At 34.5% G+C, this 24,180-nt stretch overlaps 1 protein-coding gene and 1 long non-coding RNA gene across 2 annotated transcripts; one reads left to right on the top strand and one right to left on the bottom strand.

Moving 5' to 3' along the window:
- Positions 1 to 9,693: 9,693 nt before the first annotated feature.
- Positions 9,694 to 11,275, top strand: LOC132294416 (uncharacterized). Its single transcript, XR_009478063.1, has 2 exons — positions 9,694 to 10,080; positions 11,024 to 11,275. It is a non-coding gene; the product is annotated as an uncharacterized LOC132294416 (long non-coding RNA).
- A 5,996-nt stretch (positions 11,276 to 17,271) lies between these two features.
- LOC132295909 (uncharacterized) lies at positions 17,272 to 18,970 on the bottom strand. Its single transcript, XM_059794171.1, has 3 exons — positions 18,533 to 18,970; positions 17,871 to 18,416; positions 17,272 to 17,367 (listed from the first exon to the last, which is right to left on the bottom strand). The coding sequence occupies exons 1-3, from the start codon at positions 18,968 to 18,970 to the stop codon at positions 17,272 to 17,274; spliced, it is 1,080 nt and encodes a 359-aa protein (XP_059650154.1).
- Positions 18,971 to 24,180: the final 5,210 nt, after the last annotated feature.

Genomic DNA, 24,180 nt, shown 5'->3' with positions numbered 1-24,180 from the left:
ACAACAATAAATAGAGAACATTATTGAGTCCCAATTTCCAAGTTTAGCTCATGAAGTTCATTGATGACAATACTTGAAACTTTACACTCAAAAATCCATTAGCCTTACTAAATCACAACTTTTCACTAAAAAGACAATAACATTTGCTTTTGAATACTTAAAAAAAAATGGAAAAAATTAACTTTGGGGTCTTGGGTTTATGACTCTGTTTTGACCAGAGGAGATCACACCTTACATAGAGGGTGTTGGAGTACGTTTATATTCATCAAATTTGCTTTACAGAAACACTTGATCTACCCATTGTGTCTACTTCTCCATGTGCAAGTTTGGATCACACGTGAGGGATGTGCGAGTATTATGTTTTGAAATGCCTGTTTTCTTTCATAATTGTAGTTCTATTAACTCCTTGCTGACAATTTATATATACATATATTTCTTTTGCAGGCTTTGCATCTATTAGAGGATGCTTTGGTATCAAGTTCTGCTCTTAATAATGCTCTCCTACTGAAGGATCCGAAACCGGAACAAGGTAATAATGTAATATCAGTCATCTCGAAGCTTGAACAAAAGGTTAACTCAACAGGAATGCATTTACAGATTGATATATATAGGGTTGTTATTTTTATTTTTTTTTTTTTTTTATTTTTTTTTTTTTTTGCATACATTTGGTTGGTATATTGTTTATACAACAGCTTATGTTCAATGATTTTTTCATTTCATGTACCTTTTCAAAAGTTGAGCTATAGTTTTGAAGAGAATGCTGAGGTGAGCTATAGTCCCCACTAGCATCTTTGACACAATCAGGTGAGGTCACAAAACCAAGTTTCACTGAATTTGTGCTTTTTAGTCACATACTGAAACACTAAACTTATTGTCATTTCATTGTTGAAAGAAGTGTCAGCTTGTAAGACTAATCCATATTCTTCTGCTCTACAGTTGCTCGAAATGATGTTGAAGCCTCTAAAATAGCCATTTTTTCATCAGCCAATGCATTCGCGAAATGGATGGCCTTAACCGGGCTTGATGGACGTACAGTTCAGGGGGTTTAGGTTTTTTATAAACAAGTAGATCGGCCGTATCTGGAAAGACAAAAGAAGCAAGAAATAGCTTTAGGGAAAGAGTATGCTTATGTTGAGAAGAGTACTATTTTGTACATGTATAGAGATCTTTCATATTAGTAGTTGACATGCTCTGGTCCATGGTGTTGGCTTTTACTCTGATACCACTTTCTGACTTTGCTCTGATACCACTTTGTTGGAAATAGTGGCCTAAATACACACAACACTCAATAATACTTGGAAGAGAATAAAAATGGAAGAAAACACTTTTTATTTCACTTCGACTAATTCATCTTATCCTTCTACTCATTCAACTTTTCTCCCCACATAAAATAGGTATAGTACATGAGTTTATATAGGCTCTAAGACATATGTAACCAATTACATTTCAATGCCCAATTATTCCCACTAATCCCACTAACATAGTATTTAGTAGACTTAACTCTCACGTCTTTCACTAACACAAATACAAACTCCCTCTAACATAGTATTTAGGAGACTTAATTCACATACCTCTTAGTCTTACATAACCTTCTTCATCAAGATCATTTACCCCATTAACATGAAATGACACATGCATTATGTATACCAAATACTTGAAAATACAAATTACAACTAAAATTCTAAAATCAAGTTTATTTTCAACACCCTCCTTTAAACTTGATTTTGTAACTTAAGTTCATCAAAAGTTTGTTTGTTTTGAGTTCCACCTCCTTCATCTGCATCAAAAGTTTGTTACTTTGTTTTAAGTTCCATCTCCTTCATCTGCAACAATCTTCTTGGCCATTTCCATTGACGTATATGGCATGTGAAAATTTTTCAAATGCTTATTTGATGTCTTCACATAATCATATATCATCCTCTTTATACAAACGCACCATCGATCTTTTTTGTTCTTGAATTTTTTATGACTCTTCAACTTCACATATGCTTTTTCTTTAGAGTCAAAAAATAACTCCATATTCACTCAACCTATATCAATTACAAAATTCTCCAAACTATTTTTAAAAAAATAATTTGAGAATTTCTTATCATCTTGGGCTGCAATCTCGTACTTCTTTGGAACAACTTTCTTTAAGAGAAGTTCGTCATTCTCCACAATATGAACATAATTTTCATAGTATTTGATTTCTTTTTCCAATTGAGATGAATATGAATAAATTATAATTTTATCAAATAATTCAAATATAACTTTTTTCAAGATAGAATTTGTAACTATACCTGAAGATGTTAATGCACCAAATTCATCAACTTATGCATATTCTTTAACACTTTCTTTTCCTTTGACTTCTCTTTTAACTTCATTCTCCTCCACTTTTTTTAACCATTCTTCAACACATTTCTTTATCTCTTCCTTATTCACCATTTCAAGTTGTTCTTCAAATTCTTCAACTTCATTTGTGTGATACACCTCTTCATTCTCCACAACTTTGTCATCAAGACTTTCATAATCATCTTTCATAAACTCATCATCCTCTAAGCATTGTACCCAATACTCTATGGGTAGTGATTCACCTCTATGATTGGAAACGATGGTCTCGAGCATCTTCCAAATACAACTTGGAGTTTTGGACTCTCCAAAATACTCCCAAATTTCTTGATGTATTGCCTTTTACAACAGCACAAACGCTTTCTTTTCTTTCTTTTCACGAAGTTTGTTGGACATGCCATTCTTTGGCTCTTCTCCAACAACATCCCACAAATCACATGCTTTGAGGTATGAAGTCATGATGATTCTCATTCTCTTGCAATTAGAGAACATCATCTTTTCATTAAGAAAATACATTTTCCCTTCTTCATCATCATCAAGGAGAAACATGTTTTCCTTAAAACGTTGAACCATCTAAGATCAACTTCGTCACGCCTTTAGGATCATCTAGTCTCTGAAGATAAAATCTGGCTCTGATATGGAACCTAGCTCTGATAATGACCTGGCTTTGATACTACTTTGTTGGCTTTTACTCTGATACCACTTTCTGACTTTGCTCTGATACCACTTTGTTGGAAATAGTGGCCTAGATACACACAACACTCAATAATACTTGGAAGAGAATAAAAATGGAGGAAAACACTTTTTATTTCACTTTGACTAATTCATCTTACTCTTCTACTCATTCAACTTTTCTCCCCACATAAAATAGGTATAGTACATGAGTTTATATAGACTCTAAGACATATGTAACCAATTACATTTTAATGCCCAATTACTCCCACTAATTGTAATGTCTATGTATATATGTACATATGTATATAATTGTGTGTGTGTGGTGTAATTTATAAAAAAAAATAAAAAAAAAAAGAGAAAAGAAAAAGAAGAAAAAAAAGGTGGGACCCACGCCCCATTTAAGTGGATTGTGAGACCACATTTGGTCTCTGCTTCCTCACACTCTCTCCCGTCTCTGTTTGCTCTCGGCTTCTCTTTCTTTTCTTTTTCTTTTTTTTCTTTTTTTTTTCACTTCAAACTTTCATTGCTGATTTTTCCCTCATCTCTTAGTGTTTTTAAGTGCCATTTAAGGCAAAACGAAACCCACGACGAGCTCTATGCGGTTGTACCAACAATTTCAGTTTTGGTACTCATTTGTGCATTCGAGTTTAGAGACCCACTTTTAAGGGTTTTGTTCAATTTAGAGGCAGGGGCTCTTAATCCATGTTTTTCTTACTCCATTGTGAATTATATCTCTCTTGCTGTGACAAACATGTTTAATTTGGAAGTTAATTGTTTCAATGATTATATAAATGATGTTTAGGAAAATTCATGATTATGAATATGAGTTAAAAAGCATGCTGAGAGTTGTCTTGTTGTGTTTAATGTGTTGATAATTCATTTAGAGATGTTGAACATGATGTATGCTTAATTTTGTGGTGTAAAATTCTGTGTTGTCTTGTTGTGTTTAATGTGTTGATAATTCATTTGGAGAAGTTAAATATGATGTATGCTTAATTGTGTGGTGTAAAATTCTAAATGCCATAATATTGAAAGCATGTGACATATATACATGTACATACCATTGGATTTGCATGAAATGGGAGAATTTGCTTGAAACAAAAAGGGAAATTTTGGGAAAAGAGTTTTTACGAAATGGTTTTATGAAAACCCGGTCGCCGCAGGGGTACCAAATGGTCGGAGTATTAATATAGTCTAGAGGGGACTAGGGAGTCACCCTAGCGTGGTTGAGCTAGCTGGGCCCATAATGACGCCGCAGGGGTACCAAGGGTCAGGGACACTAGCTAATCCTCCTCTCGTGCAGCTGCGGGGTCACCAAAGGGCGGGTTGTATTAACAGTTTGAAAGTGATGGTTTTTGAAATGTGAAAATGGGGAGCGACATCGGCACGCATTTGCATTCCATGGCATTGCATTGTTTGCAATTGAGTTTGGTTGAAATGTTGTATTATCTCGACATTGTATGATCCCTATTCCTATTGATCTATTCTTTGTATGGATTCACAAGGATACAAGATGCGTGTCTTAAGTGCTACCTACTGAGCTTTATGCTCACTCTATTATTTAATAATTTTTTTTCAGGAAACGGGAAAGAAGTGGCGAATGACTTTCCACCACAGGCCTAATTTGGATTAGAAGACTTCTTTTTGCTATTTTTGTATTAAGTCCCATATTTTTGTAAAATCTTAGTTTGTTATATTTGGTATGGAGAATTGTGAACTCTTGTTATTGTAACTATATTTTGGGACTGTAATTATGATAATTTGGATTAAATGGTATGTAGATGTTCCACCATGAGATGAGCCATGTTGAGGTATAATGAACAGATAGATGGGATGTTGGAGTATGTTAATTGTATTATGTGTTAGGATAGGTTGGAGGTGTTTTGAAAGGCTAGGAAGGGCCATTGCGTTTTTTTATTTATTATTTGAGTAAGTGGTTGTAGTCCCCTTTTTAGGGGAGGTCATGTCAAATTTTTTTTTTTTTTTAAATCGTACCAGTTTAGGGTCGTTACACTAATCCCACTAACATAGTATTTAGTAGACTTAACTCTCATGTCTTCCACTAACACAAATACAAACTCCTACTAACATAGTAGTTAGGAGACTTAATTGATATACCTCTTAGTCTTACATAACTTTCTTCATCAAGACCATTTACTACCCCACTAACATGAAATACACACATGCATCATGTATACCAAATACATGAAAATACAAATTACAACTAAAATTCTTAAATCAAGTTTATTTTCAACACATGGTCAGTGCACAAAATTGGTACTTTTCTATTGGATTTAGATGTACAAATGTGGTTTCTTGAGTGCTAAGGACTTCAAATTTCTTTGAACACTGCATGGAACTTGTGAATAAGGACGGACTGCATGAGCAAAGCTGCAAAAGCTTTTAATCCCATTTGGTGTTGCTATGTAGTCCCAAGAGACTGTAATGCTAGTTAGGTCCCCGCCTCCGTTTTACTTATTCTTTGTATTCACGATTTTCAAAATGTATTTACACATTTTAGAGACATCTATACATATGAGTACTAACACCCTTGTAAAACACAGCACCATGAAAATGAAAATGCTGGTGAGTGGCATTCCCATGCATTTTTTCAATCCAACAATAGAAAAACAAATGTATTTTCTCAATCCAATGATTGAAAAACATCGCATAAGTGACAACGTCCTTTATATTAAATTTTTTGTCACTCAGAAAATAACTCACACATCTTATATTAAGTATCATTGTAAAATGTTAAGTAATTAGATGGAATCGGCATGGGCCCAGGGGTCATGCCCTCTGGACCCATTAAATTGTTTATATATTTATGAATATATCTATAGAAAATGTATTCGAAGAAAATGTAATTTTACGGCCCATAAAATTATTTTTTTCTAAAAATCTTTCTATCCTTCTTGCTTCACTTCTTCTTCAAAATGTAACAGAAGGTTCGGATATCCAGCACCAATTGTAATATGTATTCGAATCATGACACAGATTCAGTGAGTACCGAACATTCTCAAGAATCTAACCTTTCTTCAAATAAACTGTTTGGTTATCGAGAAAATTGTGGAAAAGGAAAAGGAGAATCTAAATTTAATTATGCGTAAATTACATGGACCTCCTCTGAGGTGTAAATAAATTACACACAAGTAGAACATTTGCCCTTTATTACTTAAACCTCCCTGATATTTGGTGTGTGAGCTCAACGACATCCATTGTCATCAATGAAAATTCATAAAATGACCAAGTTACCCTTCCTATGTGTTATAAGAACTCAATATCCTTATATTTTACATTTTTATGATAAGTTATTACATAAGTTTGAAAAGTCACTATTCTATTCATATAACAAAATCACACTTATAGCCCTCATGCATGTTCTAAAAATAGTAATGAGAACACAAACACATCCGCTTGGAAAGTTAGACTTACTATCAACTAAGTCAGTGAGTAATGCCCGACTTCTATACCAACTGTTTAAGTCATACAAGATTCAATTTCCAAATAAATATTTTGGAGAGGGAGAGATGGAAGAGGAATTTTCATAAAGTTTGTAGAGTGGACTTTGCAAGAAGCTTTTGGTTTCAACTTTTCTTATTTCGCATCTTTTTATTTTATAATTTCTACTGGGTAATTATTTTTTTTATTTCACATTTTTTAGAAGGTAGTAATAAAAGTTTTATTGATTAAGATTTTATGATGCACTAAGTCCTAGAGCTTTATCACCGGAGGCAACCCCCTGGGGTTGTAAGTTTGTAACAGTAGGAAATGTTCAGTCATTTAATTTCTAGATTTGCTGTGTTCCATGGGAAGATGAAAATAAGGATGCTAATGGGAAGTTGGTGATGATTGTTCGAGATCTCTTACCACTGCTGTTGCTGTGGTTATTCCCGCGCTTGTCGACAATATGTCTGTTCCCTACAGCAGCATGTTTCAAATCTGTGATACTGCACTTCTGTGTATATATATGTGTGTATGTATATGTTGTTTGGGAAATTGGCTAGGTGGATTGTCTGTCAGTCTGTTTTCTGTAGGGAATGTGGAGAATATAGAGACTCGGGAACCATAATTAATCCTGATGGTACTATATTAACTTGTGCTCATAAACAAAAAGACTACAACCACCAAGATATCTTACATTTCAACTAAAAACTAGCACATATAAGCTTCACAGTTCCAAAATCTAACATAAAAGCAAAACTACACCTTGCTTTGAGATTTTTAACTAATGCAATTAAAAAACACAAAGACAGCAATAGTTAATATAAATAAAAATAACTAAATCATTACTAGCTTCTGAATTAGCCGCTGAAGAAGAAAACAAAAAGAACATTCATTGCCAGATTCCTGAAAGATATTTGAAGAAGAAGAATAAACTTGAGCAACGGTGTTCCCATCCGTTGCTGCTTCTGTTGTCTTTGCTTTAATGCCTTTCATTCTCTTTGTCCATGCAGGCAGCAACACAATTAAGTAGAAAACAAAATTAGACCTTCAATCTATGGAAACTGGTGGACTCAAGCTGCAAGAAACAATTAAGTAGGAAACAAAATTAGATGACCAAAGCTCAAAAGCCACTAGCACGAAAAGCATATAAGGTACAACAACATCATAAGAATAATTAAACAGAAATAAGGCTAGAGCAAGTTACAATCCAAATGGGTAGGTTAACAAGTCCAAAACGTAACATAAAAGCAAAATCACCCCTTTGCTTTGAACACAAGAAAAGACAACTCCAAAAAAAAATTGAAGTTACGTTATAACTGCATTCCTGTTGAGGAAAATAAATATCGGATTCAGCACAGCACAGTAAGGGTGATCGAGCTGAGCTGCCACCAGTTGCAACTCCCCTTATAACAGCAGAAACTGCTGCATTTCTGTTGAGATCGATGACAGATATTACCTTGTGGTTCTTGTTTTGGATCCTTTCGTAGGAAAACATTGTTGAAAATAAACTTGATTTTAGTATTTAGTATTTTCAAGTATTTTTGTATCCATGATGCATGTATTAATTTAGCATGTTAGTGGGTAGTAAATTGTCTTAGTGGGAGTTAAGGTTATGTAAAATAAAGAGTCATGAGAGTTAAGCCTAACAAATACTATGTTAGTGGCAGTTATGCATATTGAAGATTATGTTAGTGGGAGATATGAGAGTTATGGACATTTAAATGTAATGGTTACACATACATATGTGAGGCCTATATATTCATGTACTCTAGTCAAATAATAGAACAAGTGAAATAAGAAGTATTTTCCCCCATTTCTATTCTCTTCCAAATAGTATAGTGTTGTGTGTGTAACTAGACCACTATTTCCAACAAACATAAGTCAGAGCAGAACTTGATACCAAAGCAGCCTCTAATAGACACAAAGCCTGCAAAAGAAATATATGTATATATAAATTTTCAACAAGGAGTTACTATAAAAACAATTATGAAAAAAAAAAGGCCAATACTTCTAAACATATTCCTGCATCCCTCACGCGTGATTTGATCTTGCATGTGGAGAGGCAGACAGATGGGTAGAACAAACCAAGAGTTGAAACAAAAGACCAATATAAAAGAAACAATAGGTCCGTCCATATATAGGAGTTAATTTAATTACCTCTTCCTCAACAACAGTCACTTCTCATTCTACAATGTCACTGATTGGTATGTTCAGTTTGTTGATAAGGGATAAGCCTGAGATTGAAGATAGAGGTGTGATGGTCAAATCGTCTGTCGCCATGAACATGGATGGTATTTTCATGAACCTCCTGCCAATAAGAACTTCTTTAGAATTATTATGCTCTGTTCCAAAAAGAAAATCAACTGTTAAATATGACGGATGTAAAGCTTCCTCCATCGGAATAAGATGCTGATCACAAGCTATTCCAGGGCCAGCTTTGGATTGACTAAAGTCGACTTCATGTCCTTGGATTCCAGGAAATCAACATCAAGATCCTGTATGCTCTTGTAAACATTAGCCAAGCTTCCCCTCAACGAAAAACATGGAAATTCCTTAAAGAGATAACCAAGTGGAATGGGGAGAAAACTGCTGATGAGATCAACAAAATCTTCCCTAGCTTCACCATACAACACTCTATTGGTAGACTTGTTGACGATTAGCTTCAAACCTATCTTTGCTTTTTTTCTTCTCGTGTCCATGGACCTTTGAGATTCATTTGTGCTTCTTGGACAGAATTCTCCACGGCTTGTGGCAAAACTGGTTTTATTGACTGAAGATTCCAAGAGTCTCCGAAAAAGGTGCCATAGATGTTAATGAACACATGACCAACTTCAGAACCTGAGAGAATTAAGACCATCCATTTTTGTTAATTTACTTGTAGAGAAATAAAAAAAAAAAAAATAACAAACTGGTTAGTTACCTCTTCCTTTCCCATGTTTATACACCTCTCTTTTATTGTACTTCCATCCACAGCTCCAAGCTCTTTAAGCAGGGTTAAGCAAGTCATAGTGGACATTGGCAGTACATGGAAGTCATCAGTTATCATAAAACGCGAGGTAGGTTCCACAAAAACCCCTCTAACTGGAGGAACGGAGATGGGATTTTTCTGCTTCACCGTCTGATTAATGTTTCTACCACAATGGCAACGAAATGTTTGGTAAGGAAACAAAGTGCATCGATGTCTAGAGCTGCAGGCATAGTACTCATTAGTAGTAGTAGTTGTAATGTCTGTGCCTTTATATATATATATATATATATATGTCTGTGTGTGTGATGTACATTGAGTAAAAAAAAAAGAGAAAGTAAATTAAAATTTTGGTGGGACCCACCACCACACCCAAAAAGGGTTTGAGACCACAATTGGTCTCCATTTTTCTTCTCTGCCGCTGGCCCTTCCTTCTGTCTCTGTTTCTTGTTTTTTTTCTTTTTCTTTTTGAACTCAAACTTTATTCTTAGATTACTCCTCCACCTTTTGTCGGATTGAGGTGCCGTTTAAGGCAAAACGAAGCTTGTGTCGAGCTCTACGCATACATACCAACAATTCCAGATTTGGTGCACCTTTTGAACTTCGAATCTTAGGACCCATTTTTAGGGTTTGTGAAGAAAATTGGGGTTTTTGCTCAATTAGAGGTAAAGGTGTCTAATTCACACTTTTCTTGTACCTTAGTGAGTTATTCCTCTAGAATTTTGGCCAAACATGCTTGATTTAAGGTTGATTGCTTTAAAAATGATTTAATGGTGCATATAAAGATTTTATATATGTGTGTTTGTTGACTTATGTGATAAGCATGCTTAGTTTAGATGGATTACTCCTTAAATGATTTAATTGTGTATGTGAAACATGTATCTATGTGTATTTGTTGGATTGTATGGAAATTGTGATAAGTAGTTGATTTATCATGCTTGTTATAATGCTAAATATCTAATTGATTGTTGTGAGCATATGTTGTAAATTGTAGTATTAAATTCCCCATTTTATGATATTGTCACGGCATGACAAATGTTAGAAATCCCTTATATTACAACATTGAAAGTATGTGGCATTCATGAATTCATCATTGGGGATTGCACGTATGGAAATGACTTTTGAAAAATGAAAGAATGGGGATTTTCGGGAAAGCTTTGTTGAAAAAGTTTTTTTTTTAGAAACCCGGTCGCCGCGGGAGTACCAAAGGGCCGGAGGTTAATATAGCCTAGAGGGGACTAGGGAGTCGCCCTAGCGTGATTGAGCTAGCTGGGCCCCATAATGACGCCGCGGGGTTACCAAGGGTCAAGGACACTAGCCAATCCTCCTCTCGTGTCGCTGCGGGGTCACCAAAGGGCGGGTTATATTAACAGTTTGAAAAGTATGGTTGTTTTCTGAGAAATGGGGAGTGACACGCATATCATAGCATTCATGGCATTTTACATATGATTGTTTGGAATTGGAATTTAATATGTGTTTCCCTCATTTTGCATGACCCCTCTTCCTATTGGCCTATGCTTTGTTTGGATTCACGGGGCTACAAGAGGTGCGTCTTAGGCACTCTATACTGAGCTTTATGCTCACCCCATTTTATTTAACATTTTCCAGGAACCGGTAAGGAGGTAGTGGATGCCGATCTTCCACAAGCTTAAGAATGACTTGGAGCTCATTTTGTATCTTTTGTATATCTCCCATTTTTGTAAGGCCCCAAAAGTGTAGTTATGTGTATTTATTTTTCAAAACCATGGTTAGGTAATATAATTATGTTATTAGATGATATTTTGGATGTGAATTTGATAACATGTAAACCTTATTGATGAATGGGGAGAGTAATACTAGTTTGAAGTATTATTGAGGTCATTTGATTGTGTATTATCATCTACTATTGCCGTGAATTCGGAATTTGAGCCATGATAGGTTAAAAATGAATTTAAACAGGTTGTGATAGGCCTATTTTTAGGGGAGGTCATTCCGATTTTTTTTTTTTGTTTAAAAAAATATCAGTTTTGGGATCGTTACAGTAGTAGTTATAAGAAAATTCATCTTAAGGTTTCTGCAGTAAATTTCAGCAGCACTCCGAGGACATAGTAAGAAATCCTTGCACTTCACACTTTGCAGAAGTTCATTGTCAAGATTCTTAATACTTTTATATATGTTGTTCAGGCAGCCAACCTCCCATTTCAATGCTTGTTCATGGGTGAGTCTAATAATGTTTCCAATAGGCATGGTCATGAAGCTGAAGAGAACATCCACGAAATCGTTATCGGACTCGGCAAAAACAACTAGGTTCTTCTCTTCATCAACAAGGACCTTCAGACTTAGGCTTTGTGAAGCTTCATTTGCCATTGCTTTGATTTTTTTTTTTTTATTTAAAAAAATAGATGACCATGTAGAATTAGGTATGTTGACAAAATTCAACTTATATTCTAGGAAATACACCCTCCATCAATTCTAAAGTATCAATAATATTTCTTTATGAAAAGATTGACAATACATCAAATTAGATGTTATTATCACTCAAATGCTACAATATATAATCAAACCTTTTTAAAATAATGTTTCTTTATAAAATAAAAAAACTTGATGTAACTGTTTAAGAACAAATAGCCTATCAAATATAGGTTTAGTCACTAACAGAAGTAATTATTCAAGGACATTGAAAAGGAATTTTACAATAAAAAGTAACCACGACATTGATTCAGTTTTACATTAGAGCTCAAAGCCTAAAATATTTTTTATGCGTTGTCTGGTGTTTGGGAGTCGAAAAATATTTACGAAGGCTATTTTATATGCCCCAACCAGATGGACTCGATCTCTACCTAGACCTTTGCCAAACACTGAAAAATAATATATATATATATATATATATATATATATATATATATATATATATTTGTTGAAACAAACGAGCCTAAGATAAAAAGAAAATTTTGTGTAATTTTTTTTCTCCTTTACAAATTTTCTACTCCCAATGGCATTTGGAGCTTGACACCTATTATTTATGCATTATACACCAAGAAACTTAAGGCTATTGGGTAAGACAAATTATAGTATAAGAAAAGAAAAGAAAAAGAAAAAAAATTTGTAAGCAGAAAATTTTATTGTTTTATTTACCAACCTTTGGATTATGTTGTCCATAAATTGTATGATATATGAAGATGAAGAAGATAAATAAGGGTTTGACTAGATGAGCCTAGGAGAGCAAACAAAAATTAAATACACACTCAAGATTGAAAATATGGTACCTGACAAGAGACGGACATGCTTGCAACTATCTGTATAGTAATTTGTTGGCTGAGATGACAAGAGAACAATAGGAGGATGTATGGTTTGGAAAATGGGAAGGAATGGGACGTACAAGTGTATATGTATGTGTGTATATATTTATACACACACATATATGTATACAAAGAAGAATTAGCAGAAGGCCATTGGGTTTTCTAGGGAGAGTGAAAACTAAAAAGTCAAGTTCTTTTCATTTATTTCTTATCTTTCTCAATTAAAGAATCTCTCTTTCCAATACAAGTAGTATTTCAAACTCCTCACCCTTTTTCTGTGCTGTACTTCTCTTTTTTTGAGGTTTTAAATTTATTTTATTCTAAATTTGTTTTTCTTTTTCTTTGTTTATTTGTACTTTCTTTCACTATAATCATGAACCAAAGAGGGGCAAAACAATTTTAAGCAACCACCAAAAATCAATATTGGAATTGATAAGCTATATAGCAAAAGCAATATTCAAGTCCAGAAGAAAGTTACTAATGTCCTCAGCATATATATTAACATAAGTAACCACCTGAATTCAAGCATCAATATAAGATCCATAACCGTTACAATCGCCAAAAGAGAGGCATGCACCCCATTTGAATATTGAATTTGGAAAATGCCATATATGTTAGTTACACTCTCTGCGATATACTTTCATTGGATCCATAAATGTAATGATAAGATTTGAATTGATAAGACTGTCTGAAGAATAATCTGTTAAGGGGTAATTTTGTCCAAAAAATCACTTAAACCGACATTAGTTAAAAACACCCCCCTCGGATGGTTCATGGTTCAGGGGGATTTTTTTGTCAAAAATATTTATAAGTGGGGTTTTTCGCAACTAATAGTCGAAGGGTTTTTTTTGGCTATTCACCCTAAAATTCTGACATGGGACACTAACGTATGAGCAACCTGAGAATATGATCCATGCCTAACTTTCCTTATAACGTTTTAATTTTAAGAAAAATTCATGGCAATCTCGCTCTTAATTTCATAAGTTGGAAAAATAAAAAATAAAAAAATTGGTGGCCCTTTTGTTCTGAATTTGATGGAGGAGGGAGAAAAGAATGATTTGGAGGGAGGAGAGGAGCTCATTAACCTCAGCTGCACTTGCATTCAGGCATCGACCCCCCTCTCTTCAAACTACTTTTATGTTGTTGGAGAGAGAGCCAACGAATTTCAGATCTCTTTCATGATCCACCAATTCAACTGGGTCTCTCTCTCTCTCACACACACACATGATCAAAACTAGTTTCAATCAACCCATGTCTGCTTCTGCAAAATAATAATCTTACAAATATGTACTGCCTGACAAATGTTTGACAGAATGCCTAAGCGCAATGCTGTTTTTGGGAACTCCTTAATTTCTTCACCTTAAGGCCATAAACTGTGTTTAATGGAGCGATAATGGAAAAACTTAAAGCTTGATAAATTCAGGTACTGTGATTATGTTGAGCCTGTGTGCTCAGACTGGGTATTTAGAATTGACCTAGAGGACTCGAGTGCGGTTTGAGAGAAATTTTGTTTCTACTTTTGGAAAGAATACATTGAGGTATGGAATGGGGTTACTAAAGCTATGTTCTGAGGAGTGTTCTTACTCAAATTTTGATCATTAGTTATATAACTAATTCTGATCATGGCAACAATTTTCTTTATTTATTTTTGCTTCAGAAAACTATTTTCAAGAGATAAAACCAAATTGGCTTTCGGGATTTTTGTTCTCCTAAAACTGATTTGTACTTTTCTAGACTACTGATTTTCAAAATCAAAAACTGAAAACTATTTTTAAAAACTAAAAACGACTGTAACAGTGGGCCAACCAATCGTCAAAATTCTTAATTTTCTTTTCCCCTTTTCCATCTGTGCATAAAAGCATAATTAGAACACCAAGAAACAGAGAAAAAGCATAATTAAAACACCAAGAAACAGACTTACAAGACAAGGTCCTTTGACAGAGATTCCAAAAAAAGACACAGGTCAGCGAAGACGTAGATAAACACTAACAAATACAAAGTTTATAGATAAAGTATAAACTTGCTTTGGTTCCTTCAGCTTCAAAGCATGAGTCAGACCAGATGTGGATACAAAAGCAGCCTCCAATAGAAAACAAAGCATGCAACAAAAATGCATATATGAATATTCTTTAAACGAAATTTGATGAATATAATAAACCATATTAAACAACCAATTCAATGTATAGACATAATTACCATCTCCAGTAACATAATCAATTGTTATTATAAAAGAAAACAAAATCAATTGAGAAATATATGTGATCTTCTTAGAAGCTTAAGACTTTAAATAGATATAGGACAGTTTATCTACTCCAACACCCTCTATAAGGTGCGATCACTGGTCTAAACGGAGTCTTGAAAGTTGAACCCAAGACCCTTAAAGCTCTAAAACCATATTCCACAACCACTTGGACAGAATCAACATCTTCAGTAAGGGTGATGGGGCAATTAAGGATATTCTCGTGCTCCGTCCATACAGTTAGCGATTTAAATAAGTAAGGCTTGTGAGACCTTGTCTAATTCCTTAGTATAGATTATTGATGGGATCATACAGTTTCTGATTTGATTAATCAAGAAACAAAGCACTGGATCAGATGGAAAGTTTTCACTCTAGTGAAAGAAAATGGGGGCCTAGGCTTCAGGGATATGGAATGTTTTAATCTCCATGCCAGAAAGTCAGAAAGGACCAGCTTCAAATCCAGGAGAAGCAAGAAGAAAGTCCATATGATGACAGTGTGGCCAAGAAAACATTCCCGGGACTACCTGTCCACAGCTCTGCTGCTCCCTAACAACCTACCCTTGCCTTCACCCTACTCCGCCATAATGTTATACTCCTTATCAACCCCCTTATCTAGAGCTGAACTATATCTCGAAATCTAGACACTCCGTATTCCATCCAAAGCAAGACCACGTTCTGCTACTGCATCACATATTCCTTCTCGTAGTCCGGACAGTCATGCTGTTATGGCCGAAAAACCTGATTTCGAATATTCCAACTCTGGACGATGGGACCTACTCTTTCATTCGATGCTGAATTCTCACGAAAAGATTCTAGTAGTGGAAGGGCCTGCTGTAGGATTAGAAAATCTATGATGAGTTCTTTCTTTAGCTTCAAAAGCAGAAACAAGCTTACCCTATTATGCAAGGTTGTGCACATCCACTGGAGCTACCTTTTCTGTACTGCAGTAGACAACGGCATAAGGGATGGGTATGAGTGTATACCAAAATTCTGTCCAAAGACAGCTACGGCCTACCGCTGCCAATTACTGCTTTTTCTGTGAAAATAATCGCATTGATCTTAGCTTTTCTTTTACTTTTTCAAAGTCATTTTTGAATCAGTAGCGGAAGCTCTAGTGAAATTGACCATTACGCCCAAAATGGGATAACCACTCCAATACCCCCTCATCAATGGGTCTTTATGATAAGCCTATAAACATGTTTAATGAAGTGAGAATGGCAATCTTAAAACCTGATTAATTCAAGTTTGTAATTATGTTGAGCGCGTGGCTCAGACTAGGTATGAAGAATTAGGGAGGATGATTCATGGATTAATTATCATCAATGGAATTCCTCGTGCATAAAAAAGAACATTTTAGTCTTTTCGTGCGTAACTCAGATTCATGGAATACAATTATTTTAAAAAAAGAAAGACAAAACATGTAAATATAAGGAACATGCATAAAAGAAAATCGAACCTAGCTAATTTGCCCATTTCTTGTTGCCATGCTACATACCACTGAAACAACATTCCCTCCTGACAACAGAAAACAAAAACGGAACAGACATTAAAGGAAAAAAAAAAAACTATAACGCACAGAATTTTAATTTGTCGCATTATGTACAAACGCGAGACAGGAGACAACATGTGCGTGGTAGCAGATTATGCTATACTCAAAGAGGCTTGATATTATCATTGCTGACCCAAAAAAAATATTGATTTTGGAAGTTGACATCCATTATTTATGCATTCTACACTAGGGACCATCTGTGCAGTGCACAAAAACTTGCCATTTTACACGAAGATTCTATTTCACCTCCGAACTTAATAACCCAACTGATATCAAGGTGGACCATCCAACTAAAAGATTGATGGCTCAAGCTCTATTGTCTCTTTGAAAGGGAATACACACACACACACACACACACACACACTGCGGAAAATTGCAAAAAGCTCTTAAACTGTTGAGATATTGCAACTAACCTCCTGCAAAATTAAATTGGCTTTAAACCCCTAGTAGTTTCTTAACATCCTGCAACTATCCCACTTTATCTAACTGATATCAGAAAGAAAAAGACAAAAGAAAAGAAGAAAAAAAGAAAAGAAAAGAAAAATAAAAATGGAAACTTCTCGCATGCACATGCACAGTGATATCTATTTTATTTTTTCATAGATGAATTCCTTCCTTTCCTCTTATTTCCCTTTACCCTTTTCCGTCATTCCTTTCCTCATTGTTTTAAGTACCAAATGAAGAGTAAAATCTAATATACAAAAAAATCAGCATAATTAAAATACCAAGAAAGAGACTTACATGTCACCACAGTTTTGTTCTCAATGAGGACATAGATGAACACTAACAATTACTGAAGTATATAATTTTGCGTTGTCTCCTTAATCACGAAAGCATCAGTTAGAGCAGATTCAGATAACAAAGCAGCCTTCAATAGACACAAAGCCTGCAACCAAATTAATGCACATATGAATTTACTTATTGCCAAGTAGTAGTATTGAATGTAAGAATCTATGTAAAGCAAATTTGATGAATATAAACATACTTCAACACCCTCCGAAAGGTGCGACTCATCTGGCCTAAATGGAGCCTTGAACCCAAGACCCGGAAATTACAGCCCTAAAACCATTTTAGATAACCACACATGTACAGAGAATTTAAAAAGTCACTAAAAAGGACCAAGCAATTTATAAAAATAGGTACCATGTTCAGTAACACAATCAATTGTTACTTGTAAAAGAAAACATAATCAATTGTCTGTTTAAGGGACCATGATGACGGTGCCAATCAATACACCAATATAAGCGATCTTCTTAGAAGCTTAAGCCTTTAAATAGATATAGAGTAGTTGATTTACCTCGTCCCCACCAATGGTCACCTCCCATTCCCTAATGTTACATTCATTCCGTTGATAAGAGAGATGCACGAGACTGGACATAAAGGTGTTACGGTAAGATTATCTGTCACCATGAACAAGGAAGGTCCTTTTATGAATCCTTTTCCAATTATAGCTTCCCCTGAAGTGGGCTTCATGTGTTTCATGGTATAAAGGGAAGAAACATATGACAGTGATGGATATGAAGGTTCCTCGACGGGAATGAACTGACTGTTACAAGCAAGACCTGGGGCAAGCTTTGGATCAACTAAAATGGCCTTCATCTCGTTGGATATTAAGGATTCTTCAACATCAAAATCTTGAATGCTCTTGTACAAGTTATCCAAGCATCCTCTTAGAGCCAAACATGGGAATTCCTTAAAAATATAGCCAAGCGGAAATATAAGAAAACTGCAGATGAGATCAACAAAACCTTCCTTTGCTTCTGCATACAAAACCCTGTTGTTATATATGTCGACAATAAGCTTCAAAGTTATCTTTGTATCCTTCTTTGTTGAGTCCAAAGCCCCTTGAGATTGACTGGTGCTTCTCGGACCAAATTTTCTGCAGTAAATACTTCTATCGACAGTTGATTCCAAGATGGTCACAGAGAAAGGAGCCTTCGATGTTAATGAACACTTAAGCAATTTCAGAACCTGAGAGAAAGAGAGTGCATTAATTTGTTTTCCTCTTTATAAAAACACCAAATAGAGAAACTAGTTAACTTGTTAATTACCTCTTCCCTTCCTATGTTAATAGTCCTTTCTTCTATTGTGTGTCCATGCGTGGCTTTAAGCTCACTAAGCGGGTTTAAGCCAGCCATACTTGACATGGGTGCCACTCGAAAGTCATCAGTTATCATAAAGCGTGCTGCAGGCCTAGCAAAAATTGCTCCATCTTGAGAAGCAGTGGTAGGATTTGATACTTTTACTCCATAACTCGTGGTGCTCCCACAATGGCAAGGAGCAGTTTGATAAGTACTCAAAGGGCACCCTGGATTGCCACAAATATAGTACTCATTAAAATTACTATTAACAAGATTTAGTTTCAGGTTCCTGCAGTACAATTCAGCTGCACTTTGAGGGTGAAGCAGCAGCTCCTTGCCCTTCACATTTTGCAGTTGTTCCTCCTCAAGATTCTCCACACTTTCATACAAGTGGTTCAGGCAACCCATCTCCACGTTTCGCTGAGTGATCACGGGTGAGCCCAATAATAGTTCCAATAGGCATAGTCATGAGGCTCGAAGAGAACATCAACAAAATCCTTATCGGACTCAACAGAACAACTCTGTTTTCATTTTTTTCCACCAGGACTTCACACTTATACTATGTAAATCTTCAGTTGCCATAGATCTAAAGGAAAAAATAGACTGACAATTTTGTAGAGAATGGTTTTCTAGGCAAAAACACACTTAAATTTTAAGCAATTGTCCCCTGCATCAATTATCACAAAAAATGTTAGAACTTGTTTATCACACAAAATGTTAGAACTTGTTTATCACACAAAAATGATCAATATTGCACAGGTTTAGGAGTATAAATCGTTTTTATCAGATGACAGAATACTCTACTTAAGTAATTTTCCATTTTTACCTCATATTTAAAACAATGAACAAGTCCCAAGCACCCATTTAAGTGCTGACACAAAATGATAATACAAAAGTTATCATTAATAAAACATTTTATACTATTTTTTAGCATAAGAGTAAATTTTGTACATACTTTGCCGCCTTCTTTTTTCCCTTTCATTGTATATTCCTTAACGCGCACACGGGCAGTAAAGAAATCTTGCTTAGGAGGCTTAGAAGTCGAGATATGCATGTCAAATTACTAAATATCTTGCTAGATACTTAGGACCTGTTTGGTCCAATTTTTTGAAAACAGTTTTAAGAAAAATTTGAACATGATATAATTATAATAAATTTTTAAAAAAATATGAAAAAGAAACTTTTCTCTGGACATGTACATTTGTTTTAAACTGAGTTAAAAAAAAAAAAAAAAAAAAAAAAAAAAAAAACCTATCGACCAAACAACTTTTTGTACTGATTTCTGATTTTCAGACTTTTGAAAACGAAAAACTGCTCCATTTTAACCAAACAGGCCCTTAGATTGTTGATCATGGCCCTGCCAATAAAATCTCAAAAGGCTATTCTTGGTTTAGTTTTCTAAAAATAGTTCTCACACATTTTTAACGTATAAAGATTGAATCTTTGAAAGAAAATGAGAGTTTTGATTTAAACTAATTCGAGATTCCATTGACGTCACGAAGAGTGTTTTAATGGGTAAAGATTGAATCTTTTATTGAAATTACCTCAATCAAAGTCCCAATTATGTCGTCAGACCTTTTTAATGTATAAAGATTGAATCTTTGAAAGAAAATGAGAGTTTTGATTTAAACTAATTCGAGATTCCATTGACGTCACGAAGAGTGTTTTAATGGGTAAAGATTGAATCTTTTATTGAAATTACCTCAATCAAAGTCCCAATTATATCGCCAGACCTTTTTAATGTATAAAGATTGAATCTTTGAAAGAAAATGAGAGGTTTTGTGACATAATAGATACCTTGATTGGGGTAATTTCTTCAAAAGATTTAATCTTTACTCATTAAAACACTCCTCGCGACGTTAAAAGGATCTCCAATAAGTTTTACCCAAAACTCTTATTTTCTTTTAAAAATTCGGTCTTTATATTTTAAAATGGTCTTAGTAACTTAATAGGTACTAGAAAAACTATTTTCAAAGAATTATAATAGACAATTCTATGAAAATTAACCACTTTTTTTTTTTAAAACAATTTTCAAAACTATCAATTAAATAGAATTTTTGTACAGTTTAAAATAGAAAACTGTTCAAAGAAAAGTAAACAAAGCAAGCTGTCATTGCTTCAATGCCATTTAGTATATCCCAAGAAATCTGATTGTATGTACTTCACGTGGATCAAAAAAGGTAGTAATTTTTTTTTCCCGGAAAAACAAAATTTTGCTTCAAAAATAGGATGAACTGATTAGTGATATATATATATATATATAAACATATACTGTACGATAATGTCAGAATCGCCTCTTTTGATTTCTACCTGAGTACTAATAGTAGACCACTCATTTTCCTTTCTTCGTCATACGGAAAACCCTAGCCCCCAAAATTGCTTCGGTACTACAAGAATCTATACGAACATTAAAATTAAAAAAACACACACAAACACATATATATGAAACCTAGGATTTGGCTTTACAGATACACATATATATATACACATACATATAGATAGAAATGGAAAAAGGGATAATTTCACTGACACCCTCAATAGTTTGGCCAAATATCAGTCTAAAATATCTTTCGAAAATAACTATCAATTAGGTCCACTTTTACGCTTTCGTCACAGTCTCCGTTAAAAGCATGGGAAAAGACAAATTTGCCCCTTTTTTTTAAAATAACATTTAATTCAAAATATTAAATTAGTGAAAAGACAATTATACCCTCGACAATTATACCACAAATAAAATCCGTAACTTCATCATCTCTGGTGCCGGAGGCGATGAAGACGACAAGGGCTTGGAGGTTTCTCTGTAAACCCTTCCCATGCCCATACACAATCAACGAATCTAATGTTTTAAATTTTCCAGAATTGTCCACACCAATTTGGTATTAGAATTGGATGGCGCTTGGAATTGAATGAATCGAATGAAAAAAAAATGTCTAAGCGAAATTAAACGAATTGGACTGGTTTGGACTTCGAATTAGGGCTTTGAGTAATGCTTTATCTGAGAAATGAAACGGCCGCCGTTCAGAGAAAATCAAGGGTTCCTGTTAACGAGGCTTCTGCAAATTCTGAAGATGAAGCTTCAATGTGTTTGATTGAAACTAATTCTGGAAGTTGAAGCTTCAGGGTTACTGTTAACAAAGATTCAATGTGTTTGATTGAACCTAATTTTTTTTTTTTTTTCACTAATTGAAATCGGGGTTTGAATTGGGTGTGTTTGAGAGCACAGGAACTGATAGAAAAGCCCTTGTCGAGTCACCTTACAAACCAATGTCATCGGAAACTGAAGCATCCACTGAGGAATAACGACTACGACTGATGAAGATTCCGGCGACGATGAAGGAGAGACCGACCCAAGCAACCAAATTCGGCAACCCCAAACAACCCAATCGACAACCCCAAGCAACCGAACCTACCTGTGATTGCAACTCACAACCATAGTCTGCACAAGATGGTGAACACGACCCGCCGTCCCACACCGACAATCCACACACGACGGCCACGCAAACCGCCGGCGAGAAGACTGTTACCCGTGACGCATGACAGCGACCCACAGTCGACGGCACAGCAACCTCTGGTTCGGCGTCTTCCTTCCCCTGAAACCACCACCGTCCAGCGACCCTCCCGCACTCTCTGGTTCAGCCATCGCTGCAGTGCCCAACCGATCTCCCTTCGCCGCTATCGTCTCTGTATGGAGTATATATATATGTCTCAGTGTGTGTATATAGGGGTATATATATGTCTGCTTGTATATATAGTATAATTTGTAAATTTACAAATTTTTAAGGGGCCATATTGTCTTTTAACAATGATATTTTGGAAAAAAATAAATTAAAAAAATGAGGGTGGACCAAAGTCAATGGTCAAATTAAAGTCAAAGGGTAAAAATGTCTTTTTACATATAAAAAGTGGTCTGACACACCTGTAAACTAACTTTTGGGGTGTGAGTAAAAAACAGAACAAACGATTGCAATGTGAGTGATAGTTATTTTCGAAACATATTTTAGACTGATATTTTGCCAAACTATTAAAGGTGTCAGTGAAATTACCCATGAAAAAAAGTAATGTACCAGTAAAGGTGATTGATGCTCTGTTAGAGGTTGATACGCTGGTGATTCACGGAGAAGGAGGAGGTGCACTGTCCAAAGAACAAGACAGAAGATGCTTCTAGCAGTGAGAGACGTGAGAATTTTGACTTTTGAGGGATATGCATATATATATATGTATAAATATAGAGAGAGAAAGTGGAAAATGCCGTAGAAATTGAATAAATAATGGTTGAGCAAGCCATGTCATGTGATTGGTATTTTCCTGGTATCGTTAAAAAGGTTGATCTGAAGGCGAAAAATATTGTGCATTTTTTAAGTGCTGAATTTACAAATGGTATTGGTACCTATGTCACATATTATGTTTTTTAACGGATATTTGGACGTTTTGAGTGTATTTTTGTTTTCACATTTCACGCATTTTTACTTTATGGTAAATAAATTTAAACTATTTATCCAAATAAAACATGGTAATAGTAGTATTTGGGCCTCCACAAAAAGTGGTATATTGGCGCCAAAAAAAAGTGGTTGCGAATGCGCAAAAAATTGGTACATTGGCACTTATGAAAATAATAATAATAATAATTAAATTATGTGTTTGTTTCGACGTAAAATATTTTTAATTTTTTTTTTAAAATAAAATATTTTTTATTTTTATTTATTCGGTATTTGACAGAGGTCTAGATCGAATCCATCAATCGAAACATGTAAAATAACTTATAAAAATTGATGGGTAAGTTATTTTTGTTAAGTTTTAATATTTTTTTTGTTCGTAAATATTTTACGACAACCAAACACCATAAAATAAAAAAAATAATTTTTGAAAAATATTTTACATCCAAACAAAACGGAGCCTAAATAGGGTAGGTGCATAAAAGTGATATCAAAGTCATTTTGAAACATAGTAAAAATGGCATATTAGACACTAGAAAAAATGCAGAGTTCCATAAATATATAATAATTTTTCATATCTACGGTAGCAGTTAAAAAAATTCAGGACTTTCACGTGATGTGATCATAAAATGGGGCACCTAAATTCATGTATCCATAATTTTTCATTCATCATTTGGGTGAAGGACCAAATCATGTCTTATACACTTTTGTATATAATTTTTCAATGCAAATAATTGACGATACAAGGCTTAAATTTAAAATGGAATATTATTAAATAGAACATACATGACATGAATATGTTTATCTTTTTAATTTAGTGATGTTTACATTATTGTTGTATCTTGATATGATACATCACTATGGGCTCGCCTGTTCATAGTAAATGTATTGTATGAGTGTTATTTTAATATATTATGGGTGTTCAGCCCAATACAGAAGGAACTTTTAAGTTATAGGCCCAACTTGATATTCAATGCAGGGTCAGAAGTAGACATTTTAAATCCCAATCCCATGGTCCCAATTCCTTGCTCAAACCTTATATCATTTAATTAATTGATGATACAATATCAACAAAATAAGGACGTCTCTTTGAAAACTTTATTTGCAATATGTTAGAAAGAACTTTCTTTTTTAGTAATAAAAAACCACTTTTAAACAGATGATGTTACTTGTTTCAGTTGTCCT

This window comes from Cornus florida, unplaced genomic scaffold (assembly GCF_030987335.1).
Source record: "Cornus florida cultivar Cherokee Brave unplaced genomic scaffold, ASM3098733v1 CherokeeBrave_3.0.0_Hap2_Chr02, whole genome shotgun sequence".
Classification (NCBI taxonomy): Eukaryota; Viridiplantae; Streptophyta; class Magnoliopsida; order Cornales; family Cornaceae; genus Cornus; species Cornus florida.
Note: the sequence above shows the minus strand (reverse complement) of the source record. Positions and strands in the feature narration are given on the sequence as shown.